Here is a 21129-nt window from a genome sequence, read left to right as displayed (position 1 = left end):
CGGGTGGCTCCATAAACCTCTGCGAGATGTCCTCGGGGTCGTTAGCGTTGGTTTTGACATCGTGGTCACCTACATAGCAAAGCGCACGAACATCAGTTATTTTCTTCCCTCGCAAGTTGAGTGCTGATCCAGAGAAAAGCTACCCCTCTGTCTCTTTTTTTTTTACAGGCTTTTTTGACTTTTTGTCAAGTGATTTTGCTCTGTGGGTTGTGGTAATGTCACTTAGACGTACGTGGCTTAAACAGTGTGGTGCCTGTCACCATGCCATGTTTGTAACCGGCCCCACCTCATATGTTTGTGGTGCCGTAACTGCAACCACGACATTAAGTTGTGCTTGGACTTTCAGGCCAGGGCTATGAAGGCCTTGCGGTAGCCAGCATTGAAGCTCATTGTGGCCCGACAGTCGACACTGGCCTTCACGGAGGACCCAATCAAAGAAGAGGTGGTTGCGGGATCACTACAGGAGCCAAAAAAATACTCCTGGTTAAATGCACTGTTTCACTCCACACTGAGAGCACTGATTAATACTCGCTTAATTCTGCTTTTCTAAATTGTTCAGTCGCCGCAAATATACAGAACGCTATATAATACTGAAACTCCTTTAGCTAATTATTTACGCTTTTTCTCATAGTTTCCATGAGCACTGTGTTTTGGCGCATGCCTTCACCCGTATTACACAGCCACATTTTCATGCAATTGTTGTACTGGCACCAAATGACACATATAATTGAATTTGTGAAACTTTATATCTTTGCTGGTATTTAACCGAAGGGTCTAAATGCTTGATCATTATCATCATTTGTTCCTAGGATACACAGTCCCATGATGAAGGGTCCAAGACCCGAAATGCATAGGGATGATTAACATGATATGTTGAATATCCGAAATACCAAGAATTTAATCAAAATGAAGTATGTGCATCTATGAGAATTATCAATATGATGTCATTAGAACGCAATAAAAAGAAATTCATTGACAAAAAGAAAAAACAAATAATTGTGGACTTTATTTGAAATCAAGAAAGGTTATCACAACCATACAGGAGTGCAACAGGGGGAAACTAAGTAACGTCTAACTTAGTGCTACATACAGATCACTACAGGCGCCCCAGGTGCTCTTCCTCCCACTCAAAGCCCTCAGGACACTTGGGGAAAAGGCAAAAGAAGAAGAAGTCCAAGCCGGCTTTGTTTTCACCTTGTCTGTCATCCATCGACGAGAGAGGTAAGGAGCACGGAAACTCAAGGCATGGTTCTGCGGAGCTGGAGCCAGGTTCAACTTAGTGCTTCTACCCATTTCCAGGAGCTGGAGCAACCCCCGCTCAAATATAGGAGTTTTTTGGGACCATGCACCACGTATTTGAGTGGGCTGGCCCCTCTGGTGATCCTTTGGGCCCTGCAGGGTCAGAAGTGGCCCCATCAGGTTTGATGCCGTTGACTCCGTCCACAGCGCTGGTGGGGCCACTTGGATCCGATTCCAGGTTGATGCCAGTTGTGCCAATGCAACCATCTCCGGCGTTGCACTAACAGATGTCCTTCTAGGCAAATGGTCCAAGCATAGTACAGGGGCTCCTATGAATAGGACAACTGCATGCTGCTGCGCCGGGCGACCCAAGTTTCCTTAGCCAAAACCCACTTCTGAAAGCTTGGTGTTTCAGGCTTTGACATCACATGGCGTGTTCCTTTCCGCTCCTCTGGGTAGAAAATCCAAGAAATTGGACACACTTGAGAAGAAAATGGTTTCTTCTACCAGCCTGGCATTGCAGTTGGTGAATACAGCATTCTTATTAGGCCATTTCTCCCACACCCTCTGGGAGACTGTTGAGCAAGTGCTGCCACAGGTCCCAGATGAGGACTGGGCCGTACTCTCCCAGGCAGTGAAGGATGGGAGAGATGCAGCAAAATTCATCATTAAGTGTGGCTCAGACACAATTGACTCGCTGGGCAGAGTGGTTTCATTGATGGTGCCCATACTGTGCCACACCTGGCTTTGAACTTCTGGCTTCTCGGGTGATGTCCAGGCTAATCTCATGGACATGCCCTTTGACAGGTCTTGTCTTTTTGGAGAGAAAGCAGACTAGGCCTTGGAGCTCTTCTAGGATTCCTGTGCTGCGGCCAGATCCTTGGGCCTCACTTTCACACCTCGCATGCAGTCTAGCTTTCGCCACTTTTGTGGCCCTGGAAGGGGTTTTCAACTGCATCAGCCATATCCCAGCCACCATCCGTCGTAGACTCCCCAGATTGTGTGTGGACGAGGTTTATTCCGACCTCAGAATGGTTGCCAAAAGTCATTTGCCAACAAGCCCTCGGCAGCTGCAGCCTCCAAGCACTCCTAGTTTAGGTCTACAATACCATTTCACCCCAGTTGGAGGGAGAAATCATCCCCATCTCCTCCGCTGAAGGTCCATACATCGGATGGATGGGTCTTGCACATCATTCAGGAGAGCTAGTCTATTCCTTTCTTTCTTTTCCTCCTCCTGTTCGGCCAATTCAAGAATGGCTGGCCGAGGATCATGTAGCATTATTCCAAGAAGAAGCTACAGCTTTCCTGGACAAGGGAGCTATGGAAAGAGTTCCAGTTTCAGAAGTAGGCAGTGGTTGCTACTCCCGCTACTTTCTGATTCCGCAAAAGATCAAAGGTTTACAGCCCATTTTAGACCTTCAGACCATCAATCCCTTCCTTAAAAAGGAGAAATTCATGATGCTCACATTGGCTTAGGTCTTGTCTGCCCTAGACCAAGAAGACTGGTTTGCAGTGTTGAACTTGCAGGATGCATATTTTCACATCCCCGTCCTGCCAGGCCATAGACGTTACCTGCAGTTCAAAGTAGGCCACAAACACTTTCAGTTTACCATGCTACCTTTTGGCCTTACCAGCACCCCTCAGGTGTTTACCAAGGTGATGGCGGTGGTCGCAGTTAGGAGTGTCAGTCTTCCCCTACCTGGACCACTGGCTGTTGAAGGTGCCTTTGACCCAGGCTGTCATCTCCCACCATCAGACTACAGCAGTCCTCCTGCATTCGCAGGGATTCTCTATAAAAGTGCCGAAGTCTCAGACACTTCCTTTCAACTTAGCTTCTCTGGAACAATGCAGTTTCGGTGTATCTTCCTGAGCAGCGAGTCCAGGGTATTGAGGCTATTATACAGATGTTTCAGCCTCTATACTGGATTTAGGTGAGATTGACTCTGAGGCTGTTGGGACTCATGACTTCCTGTTGATAAATCAGGCTAGGTGATAAATGCGGCCCGTGCAGTGGGACCTAAAGTTCCAGTGGCCGTAGCATCAGGGGAATCTCTCCGACATGGTTCAGATCTCTGAGTGAACTGCAAAAGACCTGAAGTTTTGGTTGATGAACTGCGATTGGGTCAGAAGCAGACCCCTCTCCCTTCCCCAACCAGATCTCACAGTAGTGACAGGTGCGTCACTCCTGGGACGGGCAGCTTCTGGGAGAGGTGAAGATCAAGGGACACTGGTCTCTGGCAGAGTCGGAGCTCCACATCAACTTGTTGGAGCTTCAGGTGATCCGGCTAGCTTTGAAAGCATTTTTCCCTCTGTCGGAGGTGGCGCTACAATTTTTTCAGCAGTGAGGAGAGCCTTGGTTAGATCTGTTCACCTTTGAAGAGAGCACACAATGTCAGCAGTTTTGTGAGTTGGAGTTTCCAAGGCAGCTATCCCTCGGCTATGTTTTTCGGTTCAAGGGGAGTTCAGGTCTCCTGTACGCCTTTCCACCCATACCACTTCTACCCAGAGTTCTGAAGAAGATCAAAAACAATTGAGCCAAAGTCTTTCTTGTGTCCCCGGACTGGGCACGGTGAATCTGGTATCCAGAGCTTCTTCGAGTGAGCATTGATCCTCCGATCTGGCTGCCCCTTTCGGGAGGATCTTCTGTCAAAGCAGCAGGAGAGGGTCCACCATCTGAACCAGTCAACTCTCCTCCTCCATGCATGGAGATTGAGCGGCGACAGTTGATTGCTTTTGACCTTCTACACAAAGTATGCAATGTTAATTTGGCGGCCAGGCGACCCTTTACTAAGTCTGTATACGCCTGACATTGGCAACAATTTCTAAAGTATTGACCCTTTTTCTGCTTCTCTATCTACTATTCTTCTGTTTATTCTTACCCTTGCCCTGCAGGGCTCTGCTTTGGGTACTCTTAAGGGTTGTCTTTCTGCTCTGTCTTCTTTCTAGCGGCTGCCAGACCAACCTTCTTTATTCAAGTCCCCAATTGTAAACAGGTTCTTAAAAGTGTTTGTACATATGTTTCCACTTAAACCTTTTGTCATGCAACAGTGGGACATTTATTTGGTCCTTTCATTTCCCATGTGTTCTTCCTTCGAGCCATTGCCCAATCGTCCCCTCCTGAAGCTTACCATCAAGACAACCTTTCTGGTGTCAATAACATCTGCCATGATAGTGACTGAATTGCAGGCATTGCTATGCAAGCCTCCCTACTTGATTACTTTTGTAGATAAGGTGGTGTTTCACACAAGGCTTCATTCTTGCCAAAAGTGGTGACCCCATTCATCTAAGTGAATTCATCACCCTGCCCACCTTTTCTGCTCCCCTACATCCCTCTAAGGAAGAGGAACGTCTCCACCTTCTGGACCCAAAAAGTACATTGCTGTTCTACCTTGACCACACAAAAGAGTTCTGGGTGGACAAAGAACTCTTTGGGGGTTAGGTGGGAGTAAAAAAGGTTGGGCAGTGCAGAAACAGACCATTTCTCGCTCGGATGTTCTCTGCATTAAGATCTGCTACGTCCTGGCTAGGAAGCAGCACCCTTAGGGCTTACAAGCTAATTCCACTAGGGTATAGGCTGGGACCACGGCATTGGCTCGGGGTGTCCCAGTCATGGACATCTGTCAGACAGCAACGTGGGTGCCTCTGCATGTTCTCTTCGACTAACCTGGTGCTGAGATCAGTGCGATCTATTTGCTGGGCCACTATACACATGGCGTCTGAGACCTGGCCAGTGAGATCTTGCCTGCGAAACCGGATGACTTAAGGGCCTCTCTTTTGCAAACAATTCATGATGGATAGAGCATGGCATGTACATGATTCATGCTGGCCTATATACTAAGTACTGCCTGGGAAGGGCAACAGAATTCAGCTCTCCCATCACGGGTGGATATGCTTCATGGGGGTTTATGGAGGTATGCAAGCTTCTCATATGGAGATGCCCTTTGATGTCTCACAGCTTTTTGATGAAACTGTTGATTCTGCACTGGAGTATTTTAAGGTATGTAGGGCCACTGGGCACTCCCTGAGAATGTTGACTCCTTCCAAGCACTTCCCACATCAGTTTAGGGAATTCAGAACCTGGTGTTCAGACAGCATTAATCACCCCAATCATTGCAGCAGTCACTTTGGTCCTTTCAAGGCTGGGGATGGGCATCTAGCAGGCATTGGGAAGCCAGCAGAACACCATTCATTCGAGTCCCCCTCCCACTTTGCTTCTAAGCCTCTGTAGTTTCTTCTTAGTGGAACACACCAATTCTGTGAGTGGCGGCATCCATTATTTCCAGATGGGTCACTACCTTGTCTGTTTGCTTTGCCATATATCTCCCCCCCTTGCATTATTATTTTTAATCTTTGCTGCTAAAATACAGTTTGTACCACCTCTTCCTGATTTCTCCTCCAATCTTTAGATGACACCCACCACATTTTTCCTTGACTGTTTTCTGGTTCAAATTTGTTTTTTTGTTGCCTCAGGCACAGACACGGAAGATAATCTAAAGATCTTCTGTTGTTCAGAGGCACGCTCTTTCAAATGTATTTCCAGCTCTTGGGTGTGAAATGCGCACTTCCTCTTCCTGCCAACCTCCTCCATTTGGCTCCTGGTTGGACATTTGTTTAGATATAATACCAAAAGCACAGAGAGGCAACACAAATGTTATCAAGGCATAAATGCACAACACAAGAATTGATCACGACTATTCAATGGATTTAACTGGTGATCCTTTAATGTTTCTTCGGGTCACTGTGATAGGTGACTTTCGTAGCATGCACTTGTCACTGAGTCATGGCGTTTCAGCCTGTCTGCTTCCTCGGGTTTTCGAGGAAGAAACCTTTGGATTCCGGGAATATACAATATGTATTGATGAAATTTTGGAGGTGTTTTAAGAGACTGGTCATCTGCTTGTACTTGTGAGAGATCAATCGCAAGGTTTCCGTGTGAATACGTGTACACTAATGGATTGCTGCCTCACAGGTTTTTATAAAGCGTTGCGATGATCCTGGGAGCAAAATGAGCGATATCAAGTCTTGTGTGCTGTAAAATTTGTCCTGAAGAAGCCCCCTCTTCTGGGGCGAAACGCATCGGCTGTATTCTACCTTCACCAGTGGTTTGAGAAAACATTAAAGGATCACCAGTTGAATCCATTGAAGAGTCGTGATCAATTCTTGTGTTGTGCATTAATGCCTTGATAACTTTTGTGTTGCCTCTCTGTGCTTTTGGTATTGTTTCATAATTGTTGGGTCCAGTGGCAGTGGACTTTAGAGATGGACAACGTAACTTTGAGCAGATTTACATTTTGTGTGTAACGTGGTGGTGCGGCTCGTAAGTATCCCTTTCTGTCGGTTCTCTCCTTTTTCTATGTGTTGAGATATCTTTCTGTGATGGGAGAGAAGTTCTCTTTCTTCTATGCAGCTGAACGTAAATGTATTTCCTTAAATTGACGAGTCCATCACTCACTGCTAGTGCGACAGTCGCTATTCATACTTATACTAATATTTGCAATTTCTCATTCACTATTTAACCTTTTCAGTGTGTCTGTCATCCATTGGCCAACACTGGGGAGAGCTGCAAATGAACTTATGGTGGTCGCAAGTCTTTTTTTCCTCTGAAATGGTGATAAGCAAGCAGTGCTGACATATCAGTTAAAGTGAAAGTGAAATATGGAGATTGAGTAATTTCACTTTCACTGCATCAGTGCTTGGGGCATAACTGAGCCCCTCAACACAGATTTTCATGGGGGATATATCATTGGAAAGAGGACAATCCCCTTTCTAATGGTATCTCTCCCTAGTGGATCCCTGCTTGGGGATCACAGAAGGCGTGAGTTCTCTAAGCAGGGGGATGTAAATTGATCCCTCCCCTGGACCACATCACTATTTCTGCCCCCACGGGGGTTGATAGTGAGTCTTCACCCCCAATCTTCCCCCTCTGAGGGGTGTCACAAAGCCCACTAGACACCAGGGATTATCAAAATTCATTATTTTTTTGGGTGGGGAAGTGGCCCCAATGTAATGGGCCTGTGCCTCCCCCCCCTCTCCAGCCTGGGGCATTAGTAGTCTTTCTGACACATGGTGGTGGATGATGGTCTTCACCCCCAACCTGTCTCCCTAGGGGGGCAGAAAGTTTAGTGAGTGGTAGTATTTGTTTAGGGGAGAGCAACCCCAGTGCCAAGAGCCTGTGCTCCCCCTGCTCTGGGCCACATTAATGCTCCTCCCGGGGGTGTTCACCCCAAATCTTTCCACCCTGCCCTCTGTGTGGCGCAAAGCCCACTAAACACTAGGGATTAGTGAGCAGCAATATATTTTATGGGGGGAGTAGGGCCCTAAGGCCATGGGCCTCCGCTCCCCCATACCAGGTCTTATTAGTCTGTCTCCTGTCCCCTCCATCCCCCAGAGGGAGGCGTTCACTCCAATCTGATTCCAGGAAGGGGGTCGGGGGTTGGCAGAAACCCACTAGACTCCAGGGATTAGTGAAGATTATTATTTTGGCGCGGAGCGGCCCTAATGCCAGGGGCATGTGCCGCCCCCCCCCCCCAACTCAGCCAGGCCTCATTAGTTTTTCTGCCCCCCTTGAGGTTACATGGGGGTATTCACCCGAATCTCCACCCCCACTAACGCCCCTGACAACTGAGGGAGTCCAGGGTGGTGTGACTCATGTGTATCCCACAAAGATGTCTTACTCACAATGCCCTGCAAACCTCAAATGTTGCTGAAATTCACCTATTTTCCTTGCATTTGTGATGTAAACTTCTGGAATCTGTAGGACTACATAAAATTCCTACCAGAGAGTGCTCCCCCACTTGCCCCGATCACAATGCTACCCCACTTGTGTGTCGTGGCTGGGTCGAGGGCCTGTGACAGTAGCAGATCAACCCAGGGTCAATGGGAGTCCTCACAGGGTATGAAAACAGGTGAAAAAGTCATGACAAATGGCTGATTTTTCCTACTTATTTTCAATATTTCTTTTGTTTCAACAGTTAGTTTCTTTGAGAAAACCTTGAGTGATCTACACAAATAACCCCTTGCTGAATTCAGACTTTTGTTTACTTTTCCCAAATGTATAGGTTTCCAGCATCACCCCTCATTTGCACACCTGTTTTCAACATCAACTGGAAGTAGGTTGAAATTACAAAAAGTTTGAAAAATGGGCTACCTCTTAGATAAATGCTAAAACTGTGGTAAATAAAAAAAATTCTTTGATACAGCCCTGATATGTTTTTTTGTGGAGCACTTTTTTCTATTTTTCCACCAAAAAACTAATTTTAGTATATTTCAGCTATTTTTATTTCAAGACTTGCACAGTGCTAGATAACGGTCCTCACACCACAGTGGAATTGGCATATCTAGGACTTCTGTACCTGAGTCATGCCGACAACACAGTATGGTTTAAGTGGAATCCACCAACCCTGGCCACCGTTAAAATTCCTATGATGTTGCATAAAAAGGATATACATTTTGTGTGGATACATACCTTATGTGGAAAAAAAAGTTCTGGACGCTTAAGTGTTAAATACCCCAAATAGCCAGACTCGGCCCTTCAGTGGAAGAGCCTAAGCAGTTAAGGGGTTAAAAATAGAGAATGTTTATAATTTGGGATTTACCAACAGGAAAGGTGCGTACATCATATTTAGCGATTCCTAAATTGTGATTCAGTATTTGTCAGCTTTAAGGACTTCACTAAATATCATTTGTGTGCATCAGGCCCGATATTCTTTCTGATTTCAAACACCATTTGTATAAACATTACTAGCAGCCCGTCCCGACCTTGTCTGGGAGCAATCAGGCTTCCCCGACCCCCGCCTGCCCCGACATTGGCCAGCAGCCCGGGCCCCCGTCCGCCCCGTCCCCCGGCTGCCCTGACCTCCGCCTGCCCTGACATTGTCCTCCGGAGGCTTACCTCACACAATTATGCCAGAGGCCCAGTGTTGCAGTGGTGGCCAGCAGCAGCGCCTGAGGCACTGGGGAGCTTTCTGGGTAAGTCGGGCTCTGGCGCTCTGTTTGCAGGGAGGCGAGGATGAGCAGAGGTTGCAGGGATAAGAGCAGGAGTTCACAGAGTATGGAGCGGCCGGCGGGAGTCGGGAGCTTGAGCACAATTATGCCAGAGGGTCCCCCGCCTGTCCCGACCCCCGCCTGGCCCGACATTGTCCCCCGGAGCCTTTTTGTTGTAACTCCCTGTCCCCCGCGTGCCCCGACCCCCGCCTGCCCCGACCCCCGCCTACCCCGACATTATCCCCCGGAGCCTTACCTCAGCCGCCGCTCCTCAGTTCAGTGCTCCTCGCTGCTCCGCTGGTCCACTGCTGCTCACCGCCTGTGTGCCGCTCGTCAGTGCTCCTCCCCCGCGCCATGTCCGCCGCTCCTCCTCGCGTTCCTGGACACCGCTCCTCCTCGCGCTCCTGGACGACGTCAGCACGCAGGTCGCGGCCGGCGCTACTTCGAGGGGACTACTTTTTTTTAAATGTAAATTTTTTAAATATAACATATTTTTTAAATTTATATAGCCTATGTCCATCTGCACACCCTGAGGATTCCAACGATGTATCGGGTGTGTGGATTGGCGCTGTGGTTCCCGAGTTTACCCTCCTCAAAGCCTCAAAGTTCTTCCTTTATAATAGTAGTATAGATTGCTTGGGGGGTCATTTTCAATATTCAGGTTATTTTCAAGAGGGGGAACAATGTTGGGCCATTAGATTGTTATTAATGCTTCCTTTCCTTAAGCACTGCAAACATTCTTGAAAACTTCTGGATAGTGTGATTATAATACTGCACGTCTTCCATTGGTTTCAGGGAGTGCATCTCATACGTGTGGTAGAATCATCCTGGCCTAGATTATATGCAGTAATAAACAATAGAAAATATATTTTTGTCGGTTATTTATTAAAAATTCCTACATGGTTAAAGTATTTCAGAAATTGTTTCTGGTAATGTTAACATTGGATATATATATATATATATATATTACCTACTGGCGGTCGCCAGTAGGTATATATAGTTAGGATTTTTTCTCTATGGGTTTTTTGAAAATTCTATGTCTAATAACTTTGGCGTTTGTGGACGGAATTGGCTGAAATTTTCAGGAAAATGGCACATTTTGTTTCTGAGCAGCCCCTGAAAATTGGGGGGGGGGGTCGTCCAGGGGGGGGTCGAGAAAAAAGGGGGGTCCCAAAACGTGTTTTTAACATTGAGTTTTCCATAGGGCGGTTGGCCTCACTTTTAGCCCGAACGGTTGAATGGATTTGCACGAAACTTGGCAAAATTGTAGGGACTGGTAGCCCGATGTGCCTTTTGTAGGTCTCAATATATGTGCTACAGTGGATTTTGAGAAATTAACGTTTAAAAAAAGATATATATCTGTAACAGCGGACCGGGCAGCGCTCCAGGACGCGTACTTTTCGCGCAACGGAGCTTTGTGAAGCGAAGCTGATTGGTTCTCCGGCGTCTGTCAACATTCCAAACAGTCCGTAGCGGCCGCCATCTTGTCTCTCGGTAGGATCGAGAGACAAGAGGAGGCCAAAGCGAAGGGGCAAATGACCATAAGGGGGAATAGTAGATCCTCGCTGACCCCCTAGGTTTGATGTGGAGGTTTTAAAAGGGCCCCGCGGGGCAAAAAAAAATAATAATAATAATAATCGAACGGCTGAATGGATTTGCACGAAACTTGGCAAAATTGTAGGGACTGGTAGCCCGATGTGCCTTTGCTAGGTCTCAATATATGTGCTTCAGTGGATTTTGAGAAATTAACGTTCAAAAAAAGATATATATCTGTAACAGCGCACCGCTTCGCGTACTTTTCGCGTTACGGAGCTTTGCGAAGCGAAGCTGATTGGCTCTCCGGTGTCTGTAAACATTCCAAACAGTCCGTAGCGGCCGCCATCTTGTCTCTCGGTAGGATCGAGAGACAAGAGGAGGCCAAAGCGAAGGGGCAAATGACCATAAGGGGGCATAGTAGATCCTCGCTGACCCCCTAGGTTTGATGTGGAGGTTTTAAAAGGGCCCCGCGGGGCAAAAAAAAAAAATATTAATAATAATCGAACGGCTGAATGGATTTGCACGAAACTTGGTAAAATATTAGGGACTGGTAGCCCGATGTGCCTTTGCTAGGTCTCAATATATGTGCTTCAGTGCATTTTGAGAAATTAACGTTCAAAAACAAGATATATATCTGTAACAGCGCTCCGCTTCGCGGAGATAAAATTATATCTGTATTACCTAGCTGTTGCTAACACCAGTTAGCGACGGCTAGTAGGAGATAGCGACCATCTTGGGCCCCACTTTGCATGTGAGTGATATTTATCACTAATGACATGCAAAGTGGGCATGCCAAGATGTTAGCGACTGGAAACAGTCGCTAACATCGCTATCTCCTATTATCAACTTTTGGAAATATTCGAGATAAGCGCGAATATCTCCAAAAAGTAACAGCTGCCCTGAGCAGTTCTTAGCCATGTTATCCAATGGGAGGTGGATAACATGGCTAAGAGCATTAGCTCGGTAATGCATGAATATCGCTGAGTTTTCAGCGATATTAATGCATTGCGGTCATTTTTTATCGTATTTGCGATAAACCTTGATAATAGCAAGGTTTATCTGCGATAATTTCTGACGGTAAAAAAATCTTTGCAATGCATCGTTAGGGATAACTATCGCTTAACTTTGGTAATATGCCCCAACGTCTGTTAACGTTCGATTCGAAGGAAATCAGGAAGTGTTGAAAAACATTGTCTGCGCCATCTTGTCTTTTTTCAAATGCCACACTTTTGTCGTGCACGGCAGCCATTTTAGATGCCTTGACCAGACCCACTCTGTGCACGCTGTCGATCCTTAGCATGGCTCCCCACCCTCGCAAGCATCTCACCCAGGCAGTGGTCACCCCCGCTCTCTGTCTTATGCATGGGTAATAAACCTCCCCCCATCTGCGCTGCTCTTCCCTGAGAATCACACCCTGTGCCCGCCCGACACCTCCCTTTCGCCCTATTCACTACCGCACCCTCTGACACTCCTTTTCCTCTGTGTCCGATTGTCCAGGCCGGTCCTAGGCTATCAGCTAGCCCTGCAGATGTAGTTTATGGCCACAGCTGTAAAGAATCACCCCTCTTCAAAGGAGTTATAGTAGATCAAGGCCCACACTCGATGAGATCCGTCACAGCAGAAGCGTTGCTATTATCTGAAAACCATCCTGTATTGTGATTGGGGAGGGGACCGAGCGTGAAGCGGAAGATTCCAGGGATGACTCTTTGTACATCAAAGTTTTTACAATTATGTGTCACATTAAAAATATATAGCACTCCGACAAAGTAGTAAGATTATAAAACTTTAATAATTTATAAATATATACAAGAAAACAAAAATAGTAATAACATATAAACATTTTTAGGGAAAAACAACGAAGTAGCGGTCGGCTGTGCGAATAGTCCCAACGCAGCACAACGTCCAGATTTCCGGCGTGGGGCGTCGCGGGGGGTGGGTCATCAGTAGCAAACTGTTGTGCGAATAGTTCCAAGGCAGCAGAACTCGCCGAAATCTAGATGACACGAAAGTGATGTCTAGTAAGTTGCCACCCAGCAAATAACGGCGTGGGGCGTCGCGGGGGGTGGGTCATCAGTAGCAAACTGTTGTGCGAATAGTTCCAAGGCAGCAGAACGATGGCACCAAGGTGATGTCCAGTAAGTTGCCGCACTGGTTTTGGTATCCTACAATGCTGCTCCGAATAACGGCGTGGGGCGCCCCGGGGGAGGCGGCGTGAACGGGCCTCTCCAGGTGGAGTGTCATCTGTTGTAGTGGGGCGCCCCTTTACCGTTTCAGTTGCCATTCCGTCCGTTTTTGGTCCACTGTGTCAAAAGCCGCAATTCAGCTGAGTTGCGCCCACTCTTGCGGTGCAGCGATAGGCGGCTGTCACAGGACTCTCAAAATGGCGGCAGGCTCTTTCCTTTTTGGGCCTGGTCCACTGAAATGGCCCTGGGACACCTTGGAAATCGGACGCTTGTCTGCTAGGTCTTGGACCCCATTCTCGAAAGCGTCCCCTCCGCCTTGAGAATTCATCAAAAGTTTTGGGGGCCCCGACTCCTGCAGGCTTCTGGTGGGGAGCGGCTGCCATGATTGCTCGCGGAATGACCACGACGGAGCTACGAGATGGTGGTGCTCTCATGCTGACGCCAGTTTAGTCTGAAACATCCAGAAACAAGGTGGGGCTTTCATCGTTTGGGGAAAAAAAAAAGTTTTCATCCAATGAAAAGTGTTGTTTTTAGGTCATATGATCAAGCCTTCCATCATTAGGAAACCAAAAGTAAAATGAACCAATGAAAAGTTTTATAAACAAGTCACATGACCTGTTATGCGGCATAGGGTATAAAATGCGGAGAAAATACGTTGGCACGTGAGGCGGCGTCAGTAGCGGACCGATGTGCGAATAGGCCGAAGGCAATACAACGCGCCAAGATCCGGATGGCACCGAGGTGGTGTCCAGCAAGTTGCAGCACTGGTGTGGCCATCCTACAATGCTGAAAGTCGGCGTGGGGCGCCCCGTTGGCCTGTGAGTTTGCGTCAGTAGCGGACCGATGTGCGAATAGGCCGAAGGCAGCACAACGCGCCAAGATCCGGATGGCACCGAGGTGGTGTCTAGTAAGTTGCCGCACTGGTGTGGCCATCCAACAATGCTGAAAGTCGGCGTGGGGCGCCCCGTTGGCCTGTGAGTTTGCGTCAGTAGCGGACCGATGTGCGAATAGGCCGAAGGCAGCACAACGCGCCAAGATCCGGATGGCACCGAGGTGGTGTCTAGTAAGGTGCACTGGTGTGGCCATCCTACAATGCTGAAAGTCGGCGTGGGGCGCCCCGTTGGCCTGTGAGTTTGCGTCAGTAGCGGACCGATGTGCGAATAGGCCGAAGGCAGCACAACGCGCCAAGATCCGGATGGCACCGAGGTGGTGTCTAGTAAGTTGTCGCACTTCTGTGGCCATCCTACAATGTTGAAAGTCGGCGTGGGGCGCCCCGTTGGCCTGTGAGATGTCGTCAGTAGCGGACCGATGTGCGAATGGGGCCAAAGGCAGCGCAACAATATTTTCTGATTTGAAGACACCACAAGGCGCTGAGATGCCAAGATCCGGATGGCACCGAGGTGGTGTCTAGCAAGTTGTGGCACTGGTGTGGCCATCGTACAATGGTAAAAGTCGGCGTGGGGCGCCCTGTTGGCCTGTGAGATGGTGTCAGTAGCGGACTGATGTGCGAATGGGGCCAAAGGCAGCGCAACAATATTTTCTGACTGACACCACAAGGCGCTGAGATGCCAAGATCCGGATGGCACCGAGGTGATGTCTAAGTTGCGGACTGATGTGCGAATGGGGCCAAAGGCAGCGTAACAATATTTTTTGTATGGAAGATACCACTATGCGTTGAGATGCCAAGATTCGGATGGCACCGAGGTGATGTCTAGCAAGTTGCTGTACTGGTGTGGTCATCCTACAATGCTGAAACTCGGCGTGGGTCGCCCCATTAGCCTGTGAGATGGCGTCAGTAGCGGACCGATGTGCGAATAGGCCGAAGGCAGCACAACGCGCCAAGATCCGGATGTCACCGTGGTGGTTTCATAGTTGAGAGGCACTTCATCTGCAGTGGGGCGCCGAGATCCGGATGGCACCGAGGTGATGTCTAGCAAGTTGCTGTACTGGTGTGGTCATTCTACAATGCTGAAAGTCGGCGTGGGGCGCCCCATTAGCCTGTGAGATGGCGTCAGTAGCGGACTGATGTGCGAATGGGGCCAAAGGCAGCGCAACAATATTTTCTGAAGAGAAGACACCAAAAGGTGCTGACATTCCAAGATCCGGATGGCACCGAGGTGGTGTCTAGCAAGCTATGCAGTTGAGTTGTGTGCGCACTTGCGGCGAATAGGTCGAAGGCAGCATAACAATGTTTTCTGAATAGAAGACACCACAAGGCGTTGAGATTCGGTTACCACCGAGGTGATGTCTAGCAAGTTGCCGCACTGGTGTGGCCATCCTACAATACTGCTCCGAATAACGGCGTGGGGTGCCCGAAGGGGGGGGGGAGCCGGCGTGAATGGGCCTTCCTAGGTGGAGGCTCGTCTGCTGTAGTGGGGCGCCCCTTTACCGTTTCAGTTGCCATTCAGCTGAGTTTCGGCTGCTCTTGATGCTACAGCGACAGGCGGCTGCAAGAGGACTCTCAAAATGGCGGCCTGTTCTTTGGATTTGGGCCTGGTCCACTAAAATGGCCCTGGGACACCTTCGAACTCGGACGCTCGATTTTTTTTTCCTTTCCTGTACATGCAAAAAAATGTAAATGCCCGGTACGTTACACGCTTCATCTGCCACGATGAACTCTCCAGAGGAACCGAAAAAAAATATAGTTGTGGTAACTATACCATGCATCGTCATATGGAGAGGTGGCACCAATTAATTATAGTGCTGCATAAAAGAGATTTGGAGGAGAACCCCTGACCTGCTAGTACATTCATCAAAGAAGTGGCACTGAGAGCTTCAGAGGCAAGGGAAACGGTCCCAAATATTTAGAAGAACTTTGGAAAGATTAAAATGACATGTTTAGATTGTGGCAAATTAATTTCATGTGGACAGATGAGTGTTACTCTAATAAATACAGCATATGAACATCATCATAGTCGATGGTTGGTAGAGACATTTTGACTATATCCTGGACCTGCCCGTCCTCGCCCAAAATGGCGCCGGAATAAATGGGACTCGTAACTCCTTGTTGTGTACTGGTTGCAGAACCTTGAAATCACGAGATACGTATGCAGTTTTGAAGCACATGGCGGGCGGGGACGAGAATTGATTGAATATTTCGACATCCCTATTGATATTAAGTTCTGATGTGTTATTGATTACTGTACTGTTGAAAGTTCGAATTAACGTCACCCATGGTACTTGCCCGCAAATGTATATCTAGATAATTTTATTGTAACTGGCCCTGTCGTATTTTAATTATAAAATGTACGTCCACCGATTCCGTAACTGTTAGACACCTTAGTTCTTGCAACCTAATGGCCCGCCCGTTACGTTCCTCTACAGTGTAAATGTCTATTCATCATATACGATTACAGTTTGCTCCGTGGCAGGCCCACATGGTTATAGGCTCGTATTTGTATAATGAAATTTTCACAATAAAGGTTTTTAAAAGAAAACATGGTAGTAGTATATACATTGGTAAAGTTTTTAATAATAGTGACTGTTTTAGAATCATTAAAAGGCAAGTGAAATAAAGCAGACCAATTACATGAAGGGTAAAAGGTATAATACGAAGGAACGCAGTAAAGATAAATGGTCAAGGGCTGTTGTGTTTTCTATTCCTGCAACATAAAGTGATCGATAAGAATCTCATATTCAGGCGTATCGGCGACTAAGACAGCAGGTCGACCCTCTTTTGCTCAACGGCTCCGTCATGGGACGAAGAAACGCTCTTTTTCTCGAAAAAAGAATATATTTTACTTGCAGGACAGTTGTAAAATTTCCGGGAAAGTACATTAGCCTGGAACATTATAACATATATTTAAGAAAAAATAATGTTCGGAAGTAATGAAAAGCGTAATTTTTAGGTCATATGACCAAGCCTTTCATCATTACAATAAGAAAAGTAAAATGAACCAATGAAAAGTTTTATTAACAAGTCACATGACTTGTTATGCTTACGTTACGCGCTGCGCGCCCCGGATGACTTCCGGATGCGCTAACGCGGCGCGTCATATGACGCATTACGCGACAACGCAGGTACAGAATATATTCAAAATGTCTCCACCAACCAGCGGTCGGAACACAACCCCTTTCAGCAGGCTAAATAGTTCTGTTAAATGACAACAGAAGGGACAGGCAACAAGAACCATCAGTCAAAGAGGGGAGGGCTAGTTCTTCTCTACCGGGTTACATTGGGGCGCTACCGGAACTGATCGAATTGGTAGTCTACAGTGTTTCTGGATGTTTCAGACTGAAGCTGGGGTTAGCATGAGAGCAGCACCATTTCGTAGCTCCGTCGTGGCCATTCCGCAACCAATCATGGCAGCCGCTCTTTATCGTTATTTTGGGCGGGGTGGGTGGCGGAGCCGAGCTGTTTTGCAGCCATCATTGTGTGGAGTTCAGTTCATCTCACTAGTTTTGTATTTGTCATGAGGGGTTGTTCCTAATGTTTCTATTTTAGCGAGGTCAAAAAGAGATCCCATTAGTGGCCTACTGATTTTGCTCGATTCCTTTTCTTTTTTTTTACACGATTTTTCGTTATCTGCAAAGACTAAACAGAGTATTGCGACTCTGTGTTTGTTTGTAAATAGAGAATGAACCAAAGAGAACTAATTCTAAAACAGTAAATACTTGGATAACAATCAATCAAATGGAGAGAGAAGCAGGCACGACGGATTACAACGGGGGCAAAGGCCTGCGTTAACTACCTTTCACTATCTGCAAAGAGAGAGTACTCCTAATAGAAATGAGGGGGGGGGGGCACCATTCAAAGCAGATCAGTGTGCATAAAAACGAAAATGTTTTCACTTACCACGTACTTGACATTCGACAGCTTATGATATTTGCTATTAAAAAACCATTGAAATTCACTGAAAAAACCATAGGTTATAGACCATATATAGTTAGGAATTAGCATTTACAAAACCTTGAAAATTCACTGAAAAAACCATAGGTTATAGACCATATATAGTTAGGAATTAGCATTTAAAAAACCTTATTTTACTCACACAAAACCATTGAAATTCCATATATAGTTAGTTGCACTAACTATATATCGCGCACCCGCAATCCACTGCTGATCATGTCACATATTACATCATTCATGACATGGTCAGTGACATCACTGATGACATCACTGATGACATCTCAAATGACATCACTGATGACATCACTGATGACATCTCAAATGACATCACTGATGACATCACTGATGACATCTCAAATGACATCACTGATGACATCTCATTTGACATTACTGATCACATCACTGATGACATCATTCATGTGATAATACGATGAACCTCTTCAGACTCTAATATAACCTTAGATACACTCAGTGTAAACAGACACTCATAGACTGTCACTCATCCATGGAGTTACTCAGACACTTAGTCAGTCATGCAAAGAATCAATCACACCTCCATTTCCTCAACTATACAGTTATACACACCTTACTTATTCAAACATATACTAAAACATATTTACTCACTTATACAATCCTGGATACAAGTTCACAATGATCCATACAGCCACTCACACATTCACTGGCTCTTATGCACAGTTATTTATATATGTCAACTCTCACATGTACTGTGTTTTACATATGTACTTACTTTGACATGTAGCACTGACATATCCATTCACTCACCAATACACTCATGCACACAGTCAACCGCCCATACAGCTGTTTCCACATGCACTTTTGAACCCATACATCTAGTCAATCAACTGCTCACACATCTATGCAGAGAGTCATACACCTCCCAGCCACCCAGACACACACTCAGTCTCCCATACAAATGCTTGGGCAACCAATCAATAACCCATACAGTTAATCATATAGCTAATGATCAACACATGCAGCAGTTTACAGAACAACAGACATAATGATGCACAAATTAAGACAGTTTAGTCACTAACCCATGCACTCAGTGAGACACATTTAATCAGTCACTCATACAGTCAGCCATGCCCCTACTAAATCCTTCATCAAGACACTTATACATCCACTCATTCTTCAATATGTAAGACATATTTTAACTTTACAGAATTATACAGTCACTGGATGTAGTCATCAGTGATGTCATCAGTGATGTCATTTGAGATGTCATCAGTGATGTCATCAGTGATGTCACTGACCATGTCATGAATGATGTAATATGTGACATGATCAGCAGTGGATTGCGGGTGCGCGATATATAGTTAGTGCAACTAACTATATATGGAATTTCAATGGTTTTGTGTGAGTAAAATAAGGTTTTTTAAATGCTAATTCCTAACTATATATGGTCTATAACCTATGTTTTTTTCAGTGAATATATATATATATATATATATATATATATATATATATATATATATATATATATAGACACACATACTATTTATAGCCTTTGTATCTCAACTCCTTGCATCGTGTTTCTTATTGTTTGCTGTCTCTTTTTAGATTTGTTATGCAGTTAATTTGTGATTTCCGATCCTCACTGTTAAGGCTCTATAATGGACCAAAAAACATGTCCCATTGCGCCTGTCTGTGAATGGTAGAATTGGAGTGTTCGAAAGCTTGAGAGTAGAAGTTGGCCTTTGCGTACTATCCACTGACCTGTGCCATGTGTCAGGAACGTATTTCTTTTGTTTAGGAAGTCTTCAACAATAGTAAATTAATACTTTCTGAAATTGAATGATTTAGTCACTCTATTGAATCAGAGTTTTCTTCAGGACTTTACTATGCCAGTGCCGTAAATAAGGTACCAGCTTCTAGATCAAGCATATTTCGCTCATTCACCTGTATTTTGTTATTTCTCCTCACAGGTCGATAACCAGTTGCCTGGTGCAATGTTCTCAGCAGTGTTTCACCCAGTTGCACCACCCAAATCTATAGCTCTAGATTCAGGTATGGTTACTGTACTTAGCATTTTTTCTTCTTTATTTTAGAGTTAACACATGAGGCTCTGAACTTTTTTCTGTTACCCATTATACGTTTCTTCCCTGAAACATTAATATCACCGCATAACATTGTTATTGAATTCAAATTTCACAGAGCGTAGTGCACTGATAACTTACAGTCCATACGAACGCAAGTCCAGTTCCAAATTGCATGCATTCCAAATTGTCTTTATTTTCTTTGATGATAACATGAGACATCCAACGAGTTTCGTTCACCACACGTGAACTTCCTCAGGGCTTTAAGAATGCACCTAAAATGACATATATAGCTAAGTGCTCACATTGAGACATACGAAAACATACAAAAAACATGGGTAAACATTTATAAAGTAGACAAGACTATTTCACATACACCTAAAAAACACCTACGTTCATGTAATAACTAAACAAGGACAGAAGGAACCATTGTGTACCCCCCATCACTTACAAAATACACATATTAATAAATGCACTTAAACACAAACTAAAAACTGCTGAGACGTGTGACTGAGTGTAAGATGGAAAATACCCATGACACGAAAGATATATCGTAGCAAGTCATAACCATATATATAAACATGTCAAACCATCATCCTCAGCTTTCAGTAACATAACGACCATTAATATGACATGCAATTGTGAGTAATATTAAGTAGATGGATAACTTATTGGATGAATACTGCCGAAAATCACAATTTGTGACGTATCAGCCACAGTATACACTCATCAGCGATACTTAGTGGGAAGGGAAGCTCCAAATATCAAAGTGAATACCCTTCAGCCCTTAAGTATTATAATGGGTGAATCATAGGGCTAATTGTGATGTATTGCAACAGGGGATTACCCTAACACATGGCTGGGGCAACCATCTCACTCCATCCAAAGTTATGGATTCCTCACCCAAGGGAAACCGGCAGCATTCCCTTATTACCAATTTAATAATCATCCTTACTGGAGTGGCGGGCAACAATGCATTGTTATCAGATAAATGTGGCTCCTCCCGCAGGGTATCCCACAATAAATCATTTGAGCCATAACAGGTACATTATATACCACTGAGAATTCTATATTCGCCAATGCGACAGCTCGTTACTCAATACCACCCATCGTTGGTCGATCATGGTCCCTTGTATACATCAGATCCTCATATTCTCAACTGATCCCAATACATCAATCAGTTAAGGCTATTAAGCACCTGTTGACAACACCTACAATGGAATGACATGTATATGCTTATTCTATTTGGAGGACAAATCAGCAAAAAGGTGCACCGCCTAGT

The 21129-nt window shown here is 45.7% G+C and overlaps 1 protein-coding gene across 2 annotated transcripts in view; it reads left to right on the top strand.

Moving 5' to 3' along the window:
* VPS13C (vacuolar protein sorting 13 homolog C) overlaps positions 1-21129 on the top strand; it is a 2773485-nt gene that overhangs the window by 1978782 nt on the left and 773574 nt on the right. For both annotated transcript variants that reach the window (XM_078680824.1, XM_078680823.1), the window contains exon 68: positions 19737-19818. In XM_078680824.1, coding sequence (XP_078536950.1) covers positions 19737-19818 — 82 coding nt within the window. The remainder of the gene's footprint in view (positions 1-19736; positions 19819-21129) is intronic.

This window comes from Lissotriton helveticus, chromosome 3_1 (assembly GCF_964261635.1).
Source record: "Lissotriton helveticus chromosome 3_1, aLisHel1.1, whole genome shotgun sequence".
NCBI lineage: Eukaryota > Metazoa > Chordata > Amphibia > Caudata > Salamandridae > Lissotriton > Lissotriton helveticus.
The sequence above is the reverse complement of the archived record's forward strand: the minus strand, read 5'-3'. Positions and strand labels throughout refer to the sequence as shown.